At 44.9% G+C, this 23,363-nt stretch overlaps 1 protein-coding gene across 1 annotated transcript in view; it reads right to left on the bottom strand.

The window, feature by feature from the left end:
• The window catches only part of prkg1b (protein kinase cGMP-dependent 1b), a 341,142-nt gene that overhangs the window by 115,784 nt on the left and 201,995 nt on the right, over positions 1-23,363 (bottom strand). The window contains exon 5 of the mRNA XM_063220777.1: positions 19,492-19,555. Coding sequence (XP_063076847.1) covers positions 19,492-19,555 — 64 coding nt within the window. The remainder of the gene's footprint in view (positions 1-19,491; positions 19,556-23,363) is intronic.

Here is a 23,363-nt window from a genome sequence, read left to right as displayed (position 1 = left end):
AGAACAGATTTTCGTTTTTCTGTTTTCCCTTCTCGTCAATGTCTGTTATTTGACTGTTAGCATAATATCTAACTCTCTGTGAATGCTTTGGAGAGACATGACCCACTGAAGTGTTTAAAATCACACACATTTATGTTTTCGTTTGTTCTGACCTCATGGCGGGCCAAATTTTGGCCATGCCCGGGCTAGATTCGGCCCATGGGCCTTTGTTTGGAAACAAAGGCCCTACACTATACCACTTAAGAATATATGGTATCCCTTGTGTTTCTATGCAGACATCAAATTGTCACAGACAATGAATGTGCCATTACTTTCATCATTAAGACGCGGCTTTATAAATTTGTTGTTACCAGTATGGTAATGACCAAGTTGTGGTGCAGTACTAAAGGGCCTGTGTTGTGTCATAGTATTGTAGTGCTGTGGTAGTTACATTTCAATGACTATTACAGCGTGCCACTGAAGGTACGGCGCGCATTAAGGGGCTATGGAAAGATTAAATGAACTAAATATGCCAATTCCTTTCTTAATCTCACTAATCAGCGATTTAAATTAGTTTGAAGTGGATGCTTATACATTAACAAATGTGCGAAAGCACACACATGGACACATACAGCGATGCACACATACTATACACATAGTATGTGCAAGCCCGTCAACAGGGGGGGCAAAGGGGTATGTTGTCCCGGGCCCATGGAGATAGGGAGCCCAGAATTGGGTCCCAATTACATTGTAGGCTATGTATTGGATAGGGGGCCCTTTCAGATTACTTTGTCCTGGGCCCAGCAAAAGCTGTCAGCGGCCCAGAGTATGCATACTGTAAAGACACACACACACTGTCAGTACTTCATAAGTGTTTTTTAGTTTCCCCTGACGGGTCAAAAGCATTCTGCCACAAGTCTACTGTTGAGCTCTCTGGCTAGCTGTGCTTTGCAATTAACGCTAATGAGCAGCAGGCTTGTCGCCGTGTCGATGGAAAGAGTACTACCACTGCTGCCACCACTGCCACCTCGATTATTCAAGATGTCTGCAAACAATACTTCAGGCGCAAATTATAGTGGTGCAACACTTATGCATAGATTTGAATAATGAATCCAACAGGAGAAGGGCAAAAGATGAAGGAGGATGAGGATGAGGAGGAAGAGAAGGAGGAGGAGGAGGAGGAGGAGGAAGCGGAGAAGAAGAAGGAAGATGAGGAGAAAGAGGTAAAGAAGAAGAAGAAGAAGAAGAAGAAGAAGAAGAAGAAGAAGAAGAAGAAGCAGAAGAAGAAGAAGAAGAAGAAGAAGAAGAAGAAGAAGAAGAAGAAGAAGAAGAAGAAGAAGAAGAAGAAGAAGAAGAAGAAGAAGAAAGCATAGTCTCTTTACAGCAACAGGTGTTCCCTGATATGATCCTTGATAGACACTCCCAAAGGAGCCTCCATTAAGGAATTGAATTATCTGAATGCAATCCTCATGAATGAAAGGGATTTTACTCACAAAGGCTAAGGGAACAAATTCACATAACAAAACATTATTGAAACAATTGTATGGAGCAGAGAAAGCGTCAATATTGTTTTTTGAGGGGTGTCACAAAAGCAAGGGCCTCACTGACTTTGTAAGGCCCTCACTTTATTAAGGTCACGCATTGGTCTAAATGAAGGGTGTGCACCTATATTGCGGAGTTGTCACGAAATTGGGTCACGTTTATTTCGAAAGAATCATAATTGTTTAATAACGTTTTCCCATTTTATGAATTGGCTGACAACATACAAAACTTGACTGAATAGCAGCGAGCCCACCGTTTTAGCACACTGAGTCAATGTATTAAACCCGAGGCTACTCTCTTCATGCTTTGATCATGCCACTGTGATATGTATTGTATAGCAGTGTGTCCCTGCTTTACTACAGGTGGTGTTACTACTATACAGTATGTCCTTGTTTTCATGATTGTGCTACTGTGTCTACCTTCTTATTAAGCGGGCTTGCGGAGCAAGGACCTTGCAGAGCAAGGCCCGTTTATAGTAATCTCTAAGTCCTGTTTTATTAAGCGGGCTTGCGGAGCAAGGACCATGCAGAGCATGGCCCTTGCAGAGCAAGGCCCGTTTATAGTAATCTCTAAGTCCTGTTTAGTTATTAAGCGGGCTTGCGGAGCAAGGACCATGCAGAGCATGGCCCTTGCAGAGCAAGGCCCGTTTATAGTAATCTCTAAGTCCTGTTTCTTTATTAAGCGGGCTTGCGGAGCAAGGACCATGCAGAGCATGGCCCTTGCAGAGCAAGGCCCGTTTATAGTAATCTCTAAGTCCTGTTTCTTTCTTTTATTATTATTATTGGTCTTGTGCAGGGGCAGTAAAAATAGAAAATGGATCTCCTCCTAGGCCTTTCGAGATAGAGACACCGTTCAAACACTAAAACGACCGGCTCGGCTTGGAGATCGCGTGTCGTTATAGGCTTCTCCGTGTCTCTTGTCGTTTTCCCGTTTTTGGCGATTTTGTTAAAGCCTGGGTCTCCATTGAAAACTATGGTGGAACCTTCATGAACCAAAGTTCCGCCACTCTAGAGATTAGAGTGTAGGAGGCTTTTTCGGTAATAAAACATCAACACTTTCACCTAGAAGTTTAGTTGACGCGTTGTTAGCGAGCTCTATGGGATGTCTCCAAATTGTGAAAGTTTCATCTCCCAACTCCCAATACTTTTTAAATGGCAGGTTTGTAAAAAAAAACAGGCCTGGCTCTATGGAGAATCCCATTCTTTCGAAAAGTGCATTTTTCAAGAGATCTAGAGATTAGAGTGTAGGAGGCTTTTTCGGTAATAAAACATCAACACTTTCACCTAGAAGTTTAGTTGACGCGTTGTTAGCGAGCTCTATGGGATGTCTCCAAATTGTGAAAGTTTCATCTCCCAACTCCCAATACTTTTTAAATGGCAGGTTTGTAAAAAAAACAGGCCTGGCTCTATGGAGAATCCCATTCTTTCGAAAAGTGCATTTTTCAAGAGATCAGCGCATGTCCCACACGGAGGTCCATTTGTGCCTGAACCCTTTCACCTATAAACTTCATTCAAAGACTGTTAGAGAGATCACAAGCATGACTCCGATCTGTGAAAAGGACACGTGCCAACTCCTTTTAGTTTTTTTACAACGATGTTGTAAAGACAAAAAACTCATTCTCATCCTCTCCCCTGTCTAGAGCTCAATACTAACTGTCTTTCAGTCAATCACAACAGGTGCAGCCAATGAAGTGTTCCATTTCAACTGTCACTGTCTCAAGATTCTATTCTTAACGAGCAGGTGCGAGCAAGCATTCTAGAAGTCTATTGTTCAGCTCTGCAATGCAATGTAATATAGTCTTGCTGGACTATGCATGACAATTAGCTGCTTGGCTTAGTGGTAATGCATGCCGCTGCATTAGAGATATGGAGGTTGAGGGTTCGAATCCCACCCGAAGCCATGTTGATTTTCTAAATTATATCATATGCAGCGTTCCTTGGCCGACTTAAAATGCCATGTATATCATTTAGTATGGATGGCAAATGTGCTGAATTACAGATATTGAGGTTGGGGGTTCGAAACCCAGTCAAAGCCATGTTGATTTTCAAAATTATATCATATGCAGTGTTCCTTGGCCAACTTAAAATGCCATGTATGTCATTTAGTATGCATGGCAAATGTGCTGGATTACAGATATGGAGGTTGGGGGTTCGAATCCCAGTCAAAGCCATGTTGATTTTCAAAATTATATCATATGCAGTGTTCCTTGGCCAACTTAAAATGCCATGTATGTCATTTAGTATGAATGGCAAATGTGCTGAATTAGGGATATGGGGGTTGGAGGTTCGAACCCCAGTCGAAGCCATGTTGATTTTCAAAATGATATCATATGCAGTGTTCCTTAGCCAACTTCAAATATCATGTATTGTATGTCATTTAATATCAATGGCAAAGGGGTTGGATTACAGATATGGAGGTTGTGAGTTCTAATCCCGCTCGAAGCCATGTTGATTTTCAAAATTTTATCATATGCAGTGTTCCTTAGCCAACTTAAAATACCATGTATGTCATTTAGTATATCCCCAAAACGCAGAGCTACAACACTTTCAAGATGGCTGAATCCAAGATGGCTGAATTGTTTGGCCCATAACTTCTGACTGGGTGGATGGAGTTTTTCCAAGATTTCTTTTAGCTTTGTTTTCTCAATAGTACTTTGTTTCATCTCTGCCCCAAAAGGCAAGCCCGCTTCCAGCATTTTCTGTGAGAATGCATTTCTAGTTATTATTATGCTTGCTTCTCTTGTGCAGGGCAGCAGTAAAATAGAAAATGGATCTCCTCCTAGGCCTTTCGAGATAGAGACACCGTTCAAACACTAAAACGACCGGCTCGGCTTGGAGATCGCGTATAGTTATAGGCTTCTCCGTGTCTCTTGTCGTTTTCCCGTTTTTGGCGATTTTGTTAAAGCCTGGGTCCCCATTGAAAACAGTGGTGGAACCTCCATGAACCAAAGTTCCGCCACTCTAGAGATTAGAGTGTAGGAGGCTTTTTCGGTCATAAAACATCAACACTTTCACCTAGAAGTTTAGTTGACGCGTTGTTAGCGAGCTCTATGGGATGTCTCCAAATTGTCAAAGTTTCATCTCCCAACTCCCAATACTTTTTAAATGGCAGGTTTGTAAAAAAAACAGGCCTGGCTCTATGGAGAATCCCAGTCTTTCGAAAAGTGCATTTTTCAAGAGATCAGCGCATGTCCCACACGGAGGTCCATTTGTGCCTGAAAAATTTAACCTATAAACTTCATTCAAAGACTGTTAGAGAGATCACAAGCATGACTCCGATCTGTGAAAAGGACACGTGCCAACTCCTTTTAGTTTTTTTACAACGATGTTGTAAAGACAAAAAACTCATTCTCATTTTCTCCCCTGTTAAAGGCTCAATACTAACTGTCTTTCAGTCAATCACAACAGGTGCAGCCAGTGAAGGATTCCATTTCAACTGTCACTGTCTCAAGATTCCATTCTTAACGAGCAGGTGCGAGCAAGCATTCTAGAAGTCTATTGTTCAGCTCTGCAATGCAATGTAATATAGTCTTGCTGGACTATGCATGACAATTAGCTGCTTGGCTTAGTGGTAATGCATGCCGCTGCATTAGAGATATGGAGGTTGAGGGTTCGAAACCCACCCGAAGCCATGTTGATTTTCTAAATTATATCATATGCAGCGTTCCTTGGCCGACTTAAAATGCCATGTATATCATTTAGTATGGATGGCAAATGTGCTGAATTACAGATATTGAGGTTGGGGGTTCGAAACCCAGTCAAAGCCATGTTGATTTTCAAAATTACATCATATGCAGTGTTCCTTGGCCAACTTAAAATGCCATGTATGTCATTTAGTATGCATGGCAAATGTGCTGGATTACAGATATGGAGGTTGGGGGTTCGAATCCCAGTCAAAGCCATGTTGACTTTCAAAATTATATCATATGCAGTGTTCCTTGGCCAACTTAAAATGCCATGTATGTCATTTAGTATGAATGGCAAATGTGCTGAATTAGGGATATGGGGGTTGGAGGTTCGAACCCCAGTCGAAGCCATGTTGATTTTCAAAATGATATCATATGCAGTGTTCCTTAGCCAACTTCAAATATCATGTATTGTATGTCATTTAATATCAATGGCAAAGGGGTTGGATTACAGATATGGAGGTTGTGAGTTCTAATCCCGCTCGAAGCCATGTTGATTTTCAAAATTATATCATATGCAGTGTTCCTTAGCCAACTTAAAATACCATGTATGTCATTTAGTATATCCCCAAAACGCAGAGCTACAACACTTTCAAGATGGCTGAATCCAAGATGGCTGAATTGTTTGGCCCATAACTTCTGACTGGGTGGATGGAGTTTTTCCAAGATTTCTTTTAGCTTTGTTTTCTCAATAGTACTTTGTTTCATCTCTGCCCCAAAAGGCAAGCCCGCTTCCAGCATTTTCTGTGAGAATGCATTTCTAGTTATTATTGGTCTTGTGCAGGGCAGCAGTAAAATAGAAAATGGATCTCCCCCTAGGCCTTTCGAGATAGAGACACCGTTCAAACACTAAAACGACCGGCTCGGCTTGGAGATCGCGTATATTAATAGGCTTTTCCGTGTCTCTTGTCGTTTTCCCGTTTTTGGCGATTTTGTGAAAGCTTGGGTCCCCATTGGAAACAGTGGTGGAACCTCCATGAACCAAGGTTCCGCCACTCTAGAGATTAGAGTGTAGGAGGCTTTTTCGGTCATAAAACATCAACACTTTCACCTAGAAGTTTAGTTGACGCGTTGTTAGCGAGCTCTATGGGATGTCTCCAAATTGTGAAAGTTTCATCTCCCAACTCCCAATACTTTTTAAATGGCAGGTTTGTAAAAAAAACAGACCTGGCTCTATGGAGAATCCCAGTCTTTGGAAAAGTGCATTTTTCAAGAGATCAGCGCATGTCCCACACGGAGGTCCATTTGTGCCTGAAAAATTTAACCTATAAACTTCATTCAAAGACTGTTAGAGAGATCACAAGCATGACTCCGATCTGTGAAAAGGACACGTGCCAACTCCTTTTAGTTTTTTTACAACGATGTTGTAAAGACAAAAAACTCATTCTCATTTTTCCCCTGTTAAAGGCTCAATACTAACTGTCTTTCAGTCAATCACAACAGGTGCAGCCAGTGAAGGATTCCATTTCAACTGTCACTGTCTCAAGATTCCATTCTTAACGAGCAGGTGCGAGCAAGCATTCTAGAAGTCCATTGTTGAGCTCTGCAATGCAATGTAATATAGTCTTGCTGGACTATGCATGACAATTAGCTGCTTGGCTTAGTGGTAATGCATGCTGCTGCATCAGAGATATGGAGGTTGAGGGTTCGAAACCCACACGAAGCAATGTTGATTTTCTAAATTATATCATATGCAGCGTTCCTTGGCCGACTTAAAATGCCATACATGTATATCATTTAGTATGGATGGCAAATGTGCTGAATTACAGATATTGAGATTGGGGGTTCGAAACCCAGTCAAAGCCATGTTGATTTTCAAAATTACATCATATGCAGTGTTCCTTGGCCAACTTAAAGTGCCATGTATGTCATTTAGTATGCATGGCAAATGTGCTGGATTACAGATATGGAGGTTGGGGGTTCGAATCCCAGTCAAAGCCATGTTGATTTTCAAAAGTATATCATATGCAGTGTTCCTTGGCCAACTTAAAATGCCATGTATGTCATTTAGTATGAATGGCAAATGTGCTGAATTAGGGATATGGGGGTTGGAGGTTCGAACCCCAGTCGAAGCCATGTTGATTTTCAAAATGATATCATATGCAGTGTTCCTTAGCCAACTTCAAATATCATGTATTGTATGTCATTTAATATCAATGGCAAAGGGGTTGGATTACAGATATGGAGGTTGTGAGTTCTAATCCCGCTCGAAGCCATGTTGATTTTCAAAATTATATCATATGCAGTGTTCCTTAGCCAACTTAAAATACCATCTATGTCATTTAGTATATCCCCAAAACGCAGAGCTACAACACTTTCAAGATGGCTGAATCCAAGATGGCTGAATTGTTTGGCCCATAACTTCTGACTGGGTGGATGGAGTTTTTCCAAGATTTCTTTTAGCTTTGTTTTCTCAATAGTACTTTGTTTCATCTCTGCCCCAAAAGGCAAGCCCGCTTCCAGCATTTTCTGTGAGAATGCATTTCTAGTTATTTATTATTATTAAGCGGGCTTGCGGAGCAAGAGCAGAGCTCTTGCAGAGCAAGGCCCGATTATAGTAATCTCTAAGTCCTGTTTCTTTCTTTCTTTTATTATTGGTCTTGTGCAGGGGGACAGTAAAAATAGAAAATGGATCTCCTCCTAGGCCTTTCGAGATAGAGACACCGTTCAAACACTAAAACGACCGGCTCGGCTTGGAGATCGCGTCTCGTTATAGGCTTCTCCGTGTCTCTTGTCGTTTTCCCGTTTTTGGCGATTTTGTTAAAGCCTGGGTCTCCATTGAAAACTATGGTGGAACCTTCATGAACCAAAGTTCCGCCACTCTAGAGATTAGAGTGTAGGAGGCTTTTTCGGTCATAAAACATCAACACTTTCACCTAGAAGTTTAGTTGACGCGTTGTTAGCGAGCTCTATGGGATGTCTCCAAATTGTGAAAGTTTCATCTCCCAACTCCCAATACTTTTTAAATGGCAGGTTTGTAAAAAAAACAGGCCTGGCTCTATGGAGAATCCCATTCTTTCGAAAAGTGCATTTTTCAAGAGATCAGCGCATGTCCCACACGGAGGTCCATTTGTGCCTGAAAATTTTAACCTATAAACTTCATTCAAAGACTGTTAGAGAGATCACAAGCATGACTCCGATCTGTGAAAAGGACACGTGCCAACTCCTTTTAGTTTTTTTACAACGATGTTGTAAAGACAAAAAACTCATTCTCATTTTCTCCCCTGTTAAAGGCTCAATACTAACTGTCTTTCAGTCAATCACAACAGGTGCAGCCAGTGAAGGATTCCATTTCAACTGTCACTGTCTCAAGATTCCATTCTTAACGAGCAGGTGCGAGCAAGCATTCTAGAAGTCTATTGTTCAGCTCTGCAATGCAATGTAATATAGTCTTGCTGGACTATGCATGACAATTAGCTGCTTGGCTTAGTGGTAATGCATGCCGCTGCATTAGAGATATGGAGGTTGAGGGTTCGAAACCCACCTGAAGCCATGTTGATTTTCTAAATTATATCATATGCAGCGTTCCTTGGCCGACTTAAAATGCCATGTATATCATTTAGTATGGATGGCAAATGTGCTGAATTACAGATATTGAGGTTGGGGGTTCGAAACCCAGTCAAAGCCATGTTGATTTTCAAAATTACATCATATGCAGTGTTCCTTGGCCAACTTAAAATGCCATGTATGTCATTTAGTATGCATGGCAAATGTGCTGGATTACAGATATGGAGGTTGGGGGTTCGAATCCCAGTCAAAGCCATGTTGACTTTCAAAATTATATCATATGCAGTGTTCCTTGGCCAACTTAAAATGCCATGTATGTCATTTAGTATGAATGGCAAATGTGCTGAATTAGGGATATGGGGGTTGGAGGTTCGAACCCCAGTCGAAGCCATGTTGATTTTCAAAATGATATCATATGCAGTGTTCCTTAGCCAACTTCAAATATCATGTATTGTATGTCATTTAATATCAATGGCAAAGGGGTTGGATTACAGATATGGAGGTTGTGAGTTCTAATCCCGCTCGAAGCCATGTTGATTTTCAAAATTATATCATATGCAGTGTTCCTTAGCCAACTTAAAATACCATGTATGTCATTTAGTATATCCCCAAAACGCAGAGCTACAACACTTTCAAGATGGCTGAATCCAAGATGGCTGAATTGTTTGGCCCATAACTTCTGACTGGGTGGATGGAGTTTTTCCAAGATTTCTTTTAGCTTTGTTTTCTCAATAGTACTTTGTTTCATCTCTGCCCCAAAAGGCAAGCCCGCTTCCAGCATTTTCTGTGAGAATGCATTTCTAGTTATAGCTTGGTCTTGTGCAGGGCAGCAGCAAAATAGAAAATGGATCTCCTCCTAGGCCTTTCGAGATAGAGACACCGTTCAAACACTAAAACGACCGGCTCGGCTTGGAGATCGCGTATCGTTATAGGCTTCTCCGTGTCTCTTGTCGTTTTCCCGTTTTTGGCGATTTTGTTAAAGCCTGGGTCTCCATTGAAAACTATGGTGGAACCTTCATGAACCAAAGTTCCGCCACTCTAGAGATTAGAGTGTAGGAGGCTTTTTCGGTCATAAAACATCAACACTTTCACCTAGAAGTTTAGTTGACGCGTTGTTAGCGAGCTCTATGGGATGTCTCCAAATTGTGAAAGTTTCATCTCCCAACTCCCAATACTTTTTAAATGGCAGGTTTGTAAAAAAAACAGGCCTGGCTCTATGGAGAATCCCATTCTTTCGAAAAGTGCATTTTTCAAGAGATCAGCGCATGTCCCACACGGAGGTCCATTTGTGCCTGAACCCTTTCACCTATAAACTTCATTCAAAGACTGTTAGAGAGATCACAAGCATGACTCCGATCTGTGAAAAGGACACGTGCCAACTCCTTTTAGTTTTTTTACAACGATGTTGTAAAGACAAAAAACTCATTCTCATTTTCTCCCCTGTCTAGAGCTCAATACTAACTGTCTTTCAGTCAATCACAACAGGTGCAGCCAGTGAAGGGTTCCATTTCAACTGTCACTGTCTCAAGATTCTATTCTTAACGAGCAGGTGCGAGCAACCATTCTAGAAGTCTATTGTTCAGCTCTGCAATGCAATGTAATATAGTCTTGCTGGACTATGCATGACAATTAGCTGCTTGGCTTAGTGGTAATGCATGCCGCTGCATTAGAGAGATGGAGGTTGAGGGTTCGAATCCCACCCGAAGCCATGTTGATTTTCTAAATTATATCATATGCAGCGTTCCTTGGCCGACTTAAAATGCCATGTATATCATTTAGTATGGATGGCAAATGTGCTGAATTACAGATATTGAGGTTGGGGGTTCGAAACCCAGTCAAAGCCATGTTGATTTTCAAAATTATATCATATGCAGTGTTCCTTAGCCAACTTAAAATACCATCTATGTCATTTAGTATATCCCCAAAACGCAGAGCTACAACACTTTCAAGATGGCTGAATCCAAGATGGCTGAATTGTTTGGCCCATAACTTCTGACTGGGTGGATGGAGTTTTTCCAAGATTTCTTTTAGCTTTGTTTTCTCAATAGTACTTTGTTTCATCTCTGCCCCAAAAGGCAAGCCCGCTTCCAGCATTTTCTGTGAGAATGCATTTCTAGTTTATTGTTTGTGCACTTCCAATTTGTTATGACTTCTCGACACCTGGCAGACCATAATTTACACTTGCGGTATAATACATTTCCCCACAAGTGCAACAAACTGTCTCATTATGCCGACTATTTATCTCACATGATCTCCAACAGTCCCTCGGGTTCTCATTTACTGAATGACTTATAAGGAAAACGTTTATTTTTTTCCACAGTGTGGAGGTTATGTGTTGGGACCAGGGCTCATAGCTTAGGCATATCTTGACAGACAAAAAGTGACATCGATCCTGAGGTATAGTAGTAGTAGCCTTTATCGTCCCCAAGGGGAAATTCGTTCTCACCACACAGGGTACAGTCGCCGCAAGAGCAGCGCCCATAAGAACACCTGTCAACCCACCTGTACATTACATACACAATACAGTTTAAGATAAGGGAAGGTAGACATGGACCAGGCAGGTAGACAGGCGGCATTAAGAAAGCATAAATAACAACATAGGGAGAGGAGAGGGAAAAAAGTCTCATGCCTTCAAAATTATGGTGGGCACAATATGAAGACATAAGTTAAAAAGCCCTCAGCAGATCAACTCATTTAAAGACAACACAACATAAAGACACCACAACAGGTATAGTCCTTATTGTAGGCATGTATGCATTCATTGATTTTACCCCTTGCTGATTTTACACTTATCCTATTCTATAGGAATGCTATGGGGTAGACTGGGACTGCTGATGATTGATTATGGTTACATACCTGTCTACGTATGTCCAATGTCCATGTCCATGTCATTTTTTTTTATCATGTTTTGGTATAAATGTGTGTTTTAGGGTAAATGTTGACGGGGGGTGAGTTGGGGAGGGATTTGTTTGTATGTATTGACTGTCCTCATTTCCAATGCACCACTTACTAGAAGAAATTTCCCCCAAGGGAGACAATAAAGACACTACTACTACTACTACTATTGGCTGGTAGCCTTATGCAGCACAGCAACAAAACCTGGAGTTGCCTCAGGTGCACAAATAAGACCCTATGACTTTGATCACACAGCAGGGGACTATGGGAAAAAAAATTGAGGAACGAACGCCAACCCCTCACCACCCCACAAACATCAAACAAAACATTCCCCTATCCCAGTGGTTCCAAAACTTTTTTCCCTGCACACCCCCTTGTACATTTCAGTGTGGTTCAAGCACCCCTAAGCGAATATTTCAGTGTGCTGATGGGCACGCAAGTATGATTCACTGTGCATTCACTGCATGTTATGCACAGTCGTTTTTGGGGAAACTCTTTTAGGAGTTAAACTAAACTTCAGATGGACCCTTCCAGGATACAATTCACCATACAACTATTTAATGTTGATTAATGCTGGATGAAAACACACATATCCACCATTGCTCTATTAGCTCGCGCACCCCCTTATGGCAGGCCGCGCACCCCCAGGGGTGCACGCACAACAGTTTGGGAAACCCTGCCCTATCCAATCCAATCCATCCAGTATTATATTTTCATTACACATCTGGCAGGTGCAAAAGGTAAACACGATAGATGTCATTCTGCTTTGTGTCGTTTTTTTTTTCTTTTTTTACCGTTACCTAATTCTGAATTGGCCCATCCGGTGAACTCTATGAGCAATATGAGTTCAGCATTGTAGCACAGCTGTTCCACCAGCTGTTTCCGTGCATCAAAACAAAGAAAGGGGAAAAAAGAAGGACAGAAAAGACAGACAAAGAGGAAAGCCAGGGGGATTACCTGTATGTCTATGGCACGCACAGAAGACGGCATATGCTCAAGCACCTCCTGCAAATGTACTGTGCTGCAGAACCACATGCACGCACGCATAGGCCTGTCACGATAACAATTTTTGCCAGACGATAACGATAACAAGAAATTATTGCGATAATCGATAATATTGTCTCTCTCGCCATTTTCAAACAATATAATGTGCAATAAAAAACACTGCTATGCAAGGTGCGGCCTCCTTCTTGAAACATTGAATGTAACATTTGAGCCAGCAGACTCAGAGGTTTAAATAATTAAGATTGACGCCTGCTCCAAGAAGAAACGTGTCAAACAATATAATGACGTAAAAATGCAATAAAAATGTGACTACACCCCTTAACATTTTTTAAGAATCATGGCAGGGGATATATATATGTTTTAAATACATCCTCATGGAGCACAATAGGCTCTAAATAGGCTTTTTTGTATTTATTATTAAGGTAAGTTATATAGTCTTTCTTTAACATTTTCTGTTATTTATCTTTCTCAAGCACACTGAATGGCTTATAGGCCTATCCATGGTGTGATGTAAAATAACCTACTGGTGGGGTATTGTTAATTCACAAATTATTACTTAGACAGCTTATTTCAAACAAATGCACGTTGTTACTAGCTAATTGTCGGTGAAAACCCAAATCAGCCCTGTTAAAGGCATTTCAGCATCAGCAAAAAGCAAAAGAGCATGAACAGTTCCATCTCTCTCTCTCTCTCTTTCTCTCTCTCTCTCTCTCTCTCTCTCTCTCTCTCTCTCTCTCTCTGATACCCTCGACTGGAACAATTTGCAATTCTGCGTACTTTAAAGTCCTTTACGAACGCCCATACATTGATTCTTATGAGTTATGGGTCGCCATGCCTCTGTTTCCCCTGTAGCGCGCTCAACCGTTCTCGTTCTCCTGGTGTGACAGATTTAAATCCACGAATCTTATCTTCATGATTTGCTTGCGGACTGCCTACTCATATTGTTAGGTCTAAATAAACAAGAAATATACCGAAAATCACAAAAAGAACCGACAACGAACGTCGGGGTAGGGGGCGCATTGAAATAATAGTGGAAACTCGGCGAGGTTTAAAATAACAGCCTCAGAGCAAGTTTGTCGGGACGGCACCACTATTTCATGTTTGCACAAACACGTCTTCGTCGTGGATATTGGGTTGCTGCGCATGTTTCAAAATGAACATTTGCCTCCGTGTTGGAGCTGTTCATTCCCCTCTTTGAGGAACGTTGCAGATGCGCTGACTGAGACTGGAAGAATATTGCGCTCCTAGTCTCTAGCGCTGATTCTTTGTCGAGGCTTAGGCCTATAAGCGACGCGCGGGAACACCAGCGTTCTATTTCAAAGACGCAAGTAGCCAGATCAATGCACTTTTTCCCAAGCAGAACTGCACTGAAACTTAAAATTACACCAACATTTAAGCGTCATTGCGCTGCGTTGGCCTATAACGAGCCATCAGTCTTACGGCTACGATAGAGAAAGGGAGAGAGGGAAAACAAAACATCACGCAAATAACTTATCGTTACTTATCGGGGCCAGAAAAGTGATCGTTCTTGTAAAAAGTTATCGTCCGATTTATTGACTTATCGTATATCGTGACAGGCTTACGCACGCACACACACACACTCACTTGCACGCACACGGACATGCACTTACTAATTTACCCACAAACATTTACACACACAAACACACACAGACACAGACACAGACACACACACACACACACACACACACACACACACACACACACACACACACACACACACACACACACACACACACACACACACACACACACACACACACACACACACACACACACACACACAGAATTGTTGATGTTCGCATGAGCCACACTCACATGCACTTCCACATTTACATACACACACACACACACACAAATGCACACACACACACAAATGCACACACACACACTGATATTCAGTCACTCAGAAAAGTATACAAAAGCATACACAGTACAGTGATGGACAGCCTGGCAGTAATGCTACCGAGAATAATGAATGAAATTGTCTGTGCGCATTCGCTTGTTCGTGTGTGTGTGAGTGTGAGTGTGTGTGTGCGCGCGTGGACCCACCTGTGTGTGTGCACATGCATATGTGTGTGTGTGTGTGTGTGTGTGTGTGTGTGTGTGTGTGTGTGTGTGTGTGTGTGTGTGTGTGTGTGTGTGTGTGTGTGTGTGTGTTTGTGTGTGTGCGTGCGCTTGTTTGTGTGTGTGTGTGTGTGCGCGCACTGCACGCGTGCGTATGCATGTGCGTGTGTGTGTATTTTTGTGTGTTTGCGCTTGTATGTATGTGTGTGTCTGTGTGTGTGTGTGTGTATGTGTGTGTGTGTATGCACGGTATGTATGTGTGTGTGTTTGCGCGTGTGTGCCCTCATTCTAGTCAAAGCGGGAGCGGGCTAATGAAGTGGCTCATCACGGCGGACGGACGGCTGGGAAATTGGCTCGATTGCTCACAGTCACTCCCCTAATGGAGTGCAAACTGCCGACGCTAACCGACACCGCCGCCACTGTCACTGTCACCGCCACCACCACCTCCAACGCCTCCACCGCCACCACGCTGTGTCACTGTTGCTCCCGGCGACACCAGGCCACCTGCAGCTTCTGCAAGCGTGTTGCTACTGATTGAGTTTCCTCAAGTAAAATGGAGTGGAAACTGCCGGTCCAAACCGATGCCAACACCACCATTGTCAGTGCGCTGTGTTACCGTCAGGGTCAAATTAAGATGGCCTGGGGCCCCTAGGCTACAGGTTGCTACACCGCCAACCGCCACCGTCACCACCACTGTCACCGCACTGTGTCACCGTTGCTCCCGGCGACACCAGGCCACCTGCAGCTTCTGCAAGCGTGTTGCTAGTGATTGAGTTTCCTCAAATAAAATGGAGTGGAAACAGCCGACCCAAACCGATGCCAACACCAGCGCCACTGTCAGTGCGCTATGTCACCGTCAGGGTCAGATTACGATGGTTGCGACAAGGTTGCGACAAGCCCCGCTCCCAAACACCGCCGTCGCCACCGCCGCCACCGCCGCCACCGCCGCCACCGCCGCCACCGCCGCCACCGCCGCCACCGCCGCCACCGCATTCCTCCCGGCCAGGGAAGCCGACAAGGCAGGGGGCAAAGGGGTCATTTGTCTGGGGCCCAGGGAACTGGGGGCCCTTAATTGGGTCCTAATTACATTGAATGTATACAGTGTGGGGTCCTTTCAGATGACTTTGCCCTGGGTCCAGCCAAAGCTGTCAGCGGTGACACCAGGCCACCTGTAGCTTCCGCAGAATTGTTGTCACTGATTGAGTTTCCTCAAGTAAAATAATAAGTGTTTGAGGGAGAAAGGATTGGGAAATTGACTCGATTGCTCCCCTAATGGAGTGGAAACTGCCGACGTCATCCGACGCCACCGCCACCGTCACCGTACTGTGTCACCGTTGCTCCCGGCCACACCGGGCCACCTGCAGTTTCTGCAAGCGTGTTGCTACTGATTGAGTTTCCTCAAGTAAAATGGAGTGGGAACTGCCGACCCAAACCGATGCCAACACCAGCGCCATTGTCAGCGCGCTGTGTCACCGTCAGGGTCAGATTAAGATGGCCTGGGGCCCCTAGGCTACAGGTTGCGACAAGCCCCGCTCCCAAACACCGCCGTCGCCGTCGCCGCCACCGCCACCGCACCGTGTCAGCATTCCTCCCGGCCAGGGAAGCCGACAAGGCAGGGGGCAAACGGTTCAGTTGTCCGGGGCCCAGGCAACTGGGGGCCCATCATTGGATCCTAATTACATTGGATGTATACAGTGTGGGGCTCTTTCAGATGACTTTGCCCTGGGTCCAGCCAAAGCTGTCAGCGGCGGCACCAGGCCACCTGTAGCTTCCGCAGAATTGTTGTCACTGATTGAGTTTCCTCAAGTAAAATAATAAGTGTTTGAGGGAGAAAGGATTGGGAAATTGACTCGATTGCTCCCCTAATGGAGTGGAAACTGCCGACGTCATCAGACGCCACCACCACCACCACCACGCTGTGTCACCGTTGCTCCCGGCGACACCAGGCCACCTGCAGCTTCTGCAAGCGTGTTGCTACTGATTGAGTTTCCTCAAGTAAAATGGAGTGGAAACTGCAGATGCCAACCAATGCCAACACCACCATTGTCAGCGCGCTGTGTTACCGTCAGGGTCAAATTAAGATGGCCTGGGGCCCCTAGGCTACAGGTTGCTACACCGCCAACTGCCACCACCACTGTCACTGTGCTGTGCTGTATCACCGTCAGGGTACACTTAAGATGGCTGCGCTGTGTCACTGTTGCTCCCGGTGACACCGGGCCACCTAGAGAGGTGTTGTCACTGATTGAGTTTCCTCAAGTAAAATGGAGTGGAAACTGCCGATCCAAACCGATGCCAACACCACCGCCACTGCCACTGTCACTGCGCTGTGTCATTATCAGGGTCATACTACGATGGCCTGGGGCCCCTAGGCTACAGGTTGCTACACCACTAACCGCCACCGTCACTGCCACTGTCACCGCACTGTGACACCGTTGCTCCCGGCGACACAGGGCCACCTGCAGTTTCGTTGTCACTGATTGAATTTCCTCAAGTGAGCGGAAACTGCCAACCCAAACCGATGGCAACACCACCACCACCGTCACTGCCACCACCACTGTCAGTGTGCTATTTCACCGTCAGGGTCAAATTAAGATGGCCTGGGGTCCCTAGGCTACAGGTTGCAACAATCCCCCAAAACACACACACACACACACACACGCACACACAGCAACGCCATCGCCACTGTCACCGGGCTTTGTGTGTGCTTGTGTGTGTGTGTGTGTGTGTGTGTGTGTGTGTGTGTGTGTGTGTGTGTGTGTGTGTGTGTGTGTGTGTGTGTGTGTGTGTGTGTGTGTGGGGGGTGGGGGGTGGGGGGGGGGGGGGGGGGGGGGGGGGGGGGGGGAGACACGAGACGACGACAAAGGGATCAGTTGTCCCGGGCCCAGGGAGATGGGGGTCCCATAATTCTCATTACATTGAATGGATATTGAATTGAATGGAGGGTCCTTTCAGATGACTTTGTCCTGGGCCCAGCCAAAGCTGTCAGCGGTGACACCAGCCCACCTGCAGCTTCGCTTCGGCAGACGTGTTGTCACTGATTGAGTTTCCTCAACGAAAAAAACAAATGTCTGAGGTAGAAAGAATGGGCAGGGAAGTGTGTAGGGAAGGGAAGTGTTTGTGTGTGTGTGTGTGTGTGTGTGTGTGTGTGTGTGTGTGTGTGTGTGTGTGTGTGTGTGTGTGTGTGTGTGTGTGTGTGTGTGTGTGTGTGTGTGTGTGTGTGTGTGTGTTTGTGTGTGTGTGTGCGTGTGCGTGTGCGTGTGCCTGTGCCTGTGCGTGTGCGTGTGTGTGAGTGAGTGAGTGAGTGAGTGTGAATGTGAGTGAGTGAGTGTGAATGTGAGTGTGTGTGTGTGTGTGCGAACTATGAGGCAAAAGAGTGTGTGAGAGGAACTACAACCCCGAGGGGTGACTCTGTAAAATATCATTTTGCACAGATGTTCTCAGCGCAAGGATGACTCGTCGCAGACACTTGGAATTGTTTACAGAGAAAAAAAATAAGAAAAGGGGGGGAAAAAAGCTGGATAGCTGTAGTCATTGTTTGAAGAACGATGGACCATACTCTTTTGCTTTACTTTTTGAATACTTAGTGTGAATTCTAAAACCATTTGTCACCCCCTCCAGCTTGAACTCAATTGGCTCTCCCCAGAAGCTCATTAGAATGGCTGACAGAATACACCCACAACCCTGGTAACCAGGGGCTATATAACTCTGAACATTTAAAAAATATTCATGAACACGTCCAAAAGTGTTATTTCTAAACAATTAACACATTGTTGTAATAATAAAATTACTATTAATATTTTTGTCAGTTACTATATGTTTTGATTTTTTTATTTTTGTAGGGGGCATAGGCAGAGTCGCCAAAAAAGAGGCGGGGTGTCAGAGGGGGCGTTGCCCGGGGCGCATGTCATTGTAGGACCGCCACTGCTGGTGATTACACTCATCCAGTGATGGTTAACCTGGATTCAGAAATTACAATCCAGTGTCACAAATCCTGATAGATGTGGTTTTACTTGTCCGACCAAGTGCCCTAATTCGAAAGGTAAAACCACGTCATTTAGAGCATGTGTTACTTTATTGCTGGGGTCCCCAACCTATCTGGGTCTGAGGGCTACCAAGGGCTACCCGCGGGCTACTGAGGGATACCCGAGGGCTACTTTTGTTCAAAATCCTCTTACTGATCTCTTGGCATCATTCTCAAATCACACTATTATTACATGGTAATTTGCTTATAGGTTATAAATAATACATTTTTATTATTAATATTTATTTAAATTAAGAAAATAATTAACTGTGACTAAAATCTTGTAGTCGTGACTGTTTATTAACATTCTTGGTGGGCACCTCAGAAGCTCCTGGAGGACAACCTGGTGCCCGCGGGCCCCACGTTGGTGACACCTGCTTTATTGTATCTGATGGATGCAGGTTGCTCATCAAGGTGGTGCTATACGTAGCTGATAGCTTTATTGCCCGGAGTGTCTCTGATCGAAAATTTGTCTAATGTGACACACTAAAAGACTTTTTTTGGTTTGGATTGCTATGCTGTTCATTCTCAGGCAAAGCAAATGGGAAAACAGCCACATTACAGTTAAAAAAACACACCCTTTCCCGTCAGTGGATGATCTAATGATCAAAATATGAGGCGCTAAAAGACCCAGGTGATCATTACAGAGACAAAGTAAATGAGAAAAAAACAAACAACAACAAAAAAATAGGGAAAAGCAGAAACAAAACAGGAAAAAAAAAACTGAAAAATCCCTCCAAAAAACCATTGTTTATTGTTTATCGCTTCTTACCTCTTCAAGGACGTCAGATAATTTACTGAGAATCTCCTCTGGAAGGCCTTGGAATGTTGGCACACTGGAGAGATCGAAAGAGAGAGAAGGACAGGAAAGAGAAAACGAGAGAGAAAGACAGAGCAACAGAAGAAAGAAAACAATATAAGAGTCAGAGATTAGACGCTCAGACACATAAAATCCAGTCAGATGCCATAGACACTTGTTGTTGCGCCATGTACAACCAAGCATATCACCATAAACACTCTGTCGTTTGTGGGGGGGATAAAAAACCCTTTAAGCCGCCCATTTCTTCGGCAGTTTAAATCTAGCATCTGCTTATGCGATTGCCACAAATCAAAACATTTCCCTCTAGCACTCCCCTACTGTTAACGAGACGGATGCTTGTGGGTTTCATTAAAATTGCCCCTCTGCAGGCTACAAGATAGAAACCTCCTAACCCACCGACCCACTCACACCCACCGCTGAAATATATTAGGAAATAAACAATGAAATCAGATGAGGGGATACACAATAAAACCCTGGTCCCACTCATCCTAATCACCAGAGAAGAAAGACACAAATGTAGCCGCCTGCGGAGTACACAAGAGATGTTGAGGAAGCCATCTTTCATGCTTCCCTCTACTGAGCAGTCGCACTCTCGGGTGGGATTCTGGTGTTTTATTTTAGTGGGTTTCCATGACAGACAGACGATTCAGCCAAAGCCTTCTTCAGCGTCTGATAAAATGCAAAAATCCCACCACAGAGTGTGGCTTCTCTACGAACGTTACTGAGACCCAAAGACCTTCTGAAAAAAATCTCTATACTGAGCGCCATGCACCAGCTACTCTCTACTCTACTCCTCTCCTCTCCTCTCCTCTCCTCTCCTCTCCTCTTCTATCCTCTCCACCTCATCTCTCCTCTCTTCTCCTCTCCTCTCCTCTCCTCTCCTCTCCTCTCCTCTCCACCTCATCTCTCCTCTCTTATCCTCTCCTCTCCTCTCTATCCCTCACCTATCCTCTCCTCTCCTCTCCTTTCCTCTCCTCTCCCATTGTTTCCCTCTATTCTCCTCTTCCATGTCCATTCCTCTCCTCTATACTGTACCCCCATTTTATCTCATGTCTTTCTCCTCTGACCTCAATACAGAGAGAGACCCAGCTGGTGAAGGACACCACAGCTGCAAATCACTCTCTTGCCCTTGCCTCCAGTCTTCAACCTTGTGCCTTGGGGTTGCCCTTATTTAAGAAGCACCAAGCTTTTGAGAGGAGAGGGGGGAGAGAGGAGGAGAGGAGAGGACAGGACAGGAGAGGAGGGGAGAGGAGAGGAGAGGAGAGGAGAGGAGAGGAAAGGAGAGGAGAGGAGGGAAGAGGAGAGGAGAGGAGAGGAGAGGAGAGGAGAAATAGGGAGAGGAGAGGAGAGGAGAGGAGAGGAGAGGAGAGGAGAAATAGGGAGAGGAGAGGAGAGGAGAGGAGAGGAGAGGAGAGGAGAGGAGAGGAGAGGAGAGGAGAGGAGAGGAGAGGAGAGGAGAGGAGAGGAGAGGAGAGGAGAGGAGAGGAGCACTCTTGGGTGTGAGGAGAGATGAGGAGAGGAGCACTCTCTGTGTGATTCTTATATTTTATTTCAGTGGGTTAGCATGACAGACAGGCGCTTCGGCCTGAGCCTTTTTCAGCGTCTGACGCTCCTCTCCTCTCTATCCTTTGCCTCTCCTTTCCTCTCCTCCCATTTCTCTCCTCTCCTCCCTCCTCTGTCCTGTCCTGTCCTGTCCTGTCCTGTCCTGTCCTGTCCTGTCCTGTCCTGTCCTGTCCTGTCCTCTCCTTTCCTCTCCTCTCCTCCATTCTTCCTCTCCTCTCCTCTCCTCTCCCCCATTTTTATCTCAGGTCTTTCTCATCTGACCTCAATACAGAGAGAGACCCAGCTGGTCAAGGAGACCCAGGGGTGTTGTACAGGGGGGTAAAGTGTGACTGAGTCACCAAGGCCCTGTGTAAATAGGGGGCCTTCACTGTGTCCTATTTACAGTAATATGTAGATATATGGCTTGGGGTGGGGGGGGTGCATTGGAGCTAATTTTACATAGGGCCCACAATGTGCTGCTACGCCCCTGAGGAGACCACAGCTGCAAATCGCTCTCTTGCCCTTGCCTCCAGTCTTCAACCTTGTGCCCTTGAGGTCCTTTCCAACATGCAGACTCCTGTCCTTGGCCTGTGCTTGTGGCCTCACGTTTCACTGACGCCCTGCACTCCGTGGAGAAAACAATAAAGTTTCCCTGCTGTCAGTGCAGCCACAACAACTTTTAGGGGAATACTTTTCATTCACCATCACAATTGCAAATGAGAAAATGACATTAGATGGCCCTGCCGTGGCCAACGAGTAGGGCACTCGTCTTGCCATGCGGCTGACCCGGGTTCGATTAGCGGCCCGGGTCATTTGCCGACCCCCGTCCGTCTCGCTCCCCCTATCTTTTCCTGTCCACCTCTCACACTGTCCAATCATCAATAAAGTCGTAAAAAAGACATTAAAAAATCTTTTATTATTATTATTATTTTTTAAAGAGAAAATGACATTAGAATTGCAGTTTTGTGAGGTATTGACATACACTTCTGTCGTCAGTGTCATCTTCATGAGGCCACAAGTAGGCAAAGGGAGCACAGGGGGACGGGAGTTTGGATATTAGAAAGAAGAACCTTGTCCTTACCTTACCAGCACAGAGCTTTTGGGGGTTTCTTCTGCCCCATTCAATATCCATCAAATTAGAGAATGACTTGTGAATGATACTGAATAAAAATATTAAATAAAAACTACATATGAATTAAAAAAAAAAACATAATGTTTAGCGTAATGAAATCGGAGGTCAGGCTCTGCCGGTAGGGCACTCGTCTACCATGCGGCTGACCCCGGTTCGATTCCCGGCCCGGGTCCTTTGCCGGCCCTTCCCCATCTCTCTCTCTCTCTCTCCACACACTTCCTGTCACCACCTTCACTATCCTATCATAAATAAAGTTTAAAAAAAAGACCAAAAAAGTATCTTTGAAAAAAAAATCGGAGGTCAACGGAAAGGAAAGGAGGAAATAGAATGATTTGCCGGACCTTGGCTACAGCTGGAAGAGAAGAAAATAAAGTGGATGCTCCTCCAACCTAGCCTGGTCCTGACCATCCCATAATACTACCATTTCATTTCGTATTCATGGTCTGGCATTTGTTTGCTCTGAAGTGATTGTAGGAAGCAGGGAGTTTGCACTCAGTTATGGTTTGAAATTATTGGACACCTCTCACCCAATCGCTGGCAGCTCCTCAACAACAACATAGCGCCGACCAATGGCTCTGGCGCAGATGTGTACGTCATTGTCACGAGCGTCCTCCCCCTTTCGCCCCCACGTGGGGGGCGTATTCGATTATTGGCTGTTTTCTGGGGGGGGCGTTGCAATCAAAATTCTACTGCTCCAAGCACTCCACAGAGAAGCACGGCCAGACTACAGTAGTGGAGCCAATCTTTTGGCGGAAGTACGTAGGATGGCTCGCGAGGCTACCTCCAACCAGCATCCACCTTCCTGATGTTCCCTTAGGTAGGCAGCTGCCAGTTTCGCTACACTAAGGGCTCAGCTGACAGAGCTGTGATTGGATGAATTCAGTTCTTTCTGTAAGTAACTACTGTAGGTAGGTCAAAGCACTGTAGAGTACACACAACACTTACACAGATGCATACATGCATGCACACACGCGCGCACACACACACTCACTCACGCACGCACTCACACATCCATGCATGCATGCACGCTTTCACTCACTCATCCACACACTCACCCACACACTCACTCACGCACGCACGCACGCACGCACGCACGCACACACTCACTCACCCACACACTCACTCACGCACTCACACATCCATCCATGCA

Source organism: Engraulis encrasicolus, chromosome 17 (genome assembly GCF_034702125.1).
Source record: "Engraulis encrasicolus isolate BLACKSEA-1 chromosome 17, IST_EnEncr_1.0, whole genome shotgun sequence".
Lineage (NCBI taxonomy): Eukaryota > Metazoa > Chordata > Actinopteri > Clupeiformes > Engraulidae > Engraulis > Engraulis encrasicolus.
The sequence above is the reverse complement of the archived record's forward strand: the minus strand, read 5'-3'. Positions and strand labels throughout refer to the sequence as shown.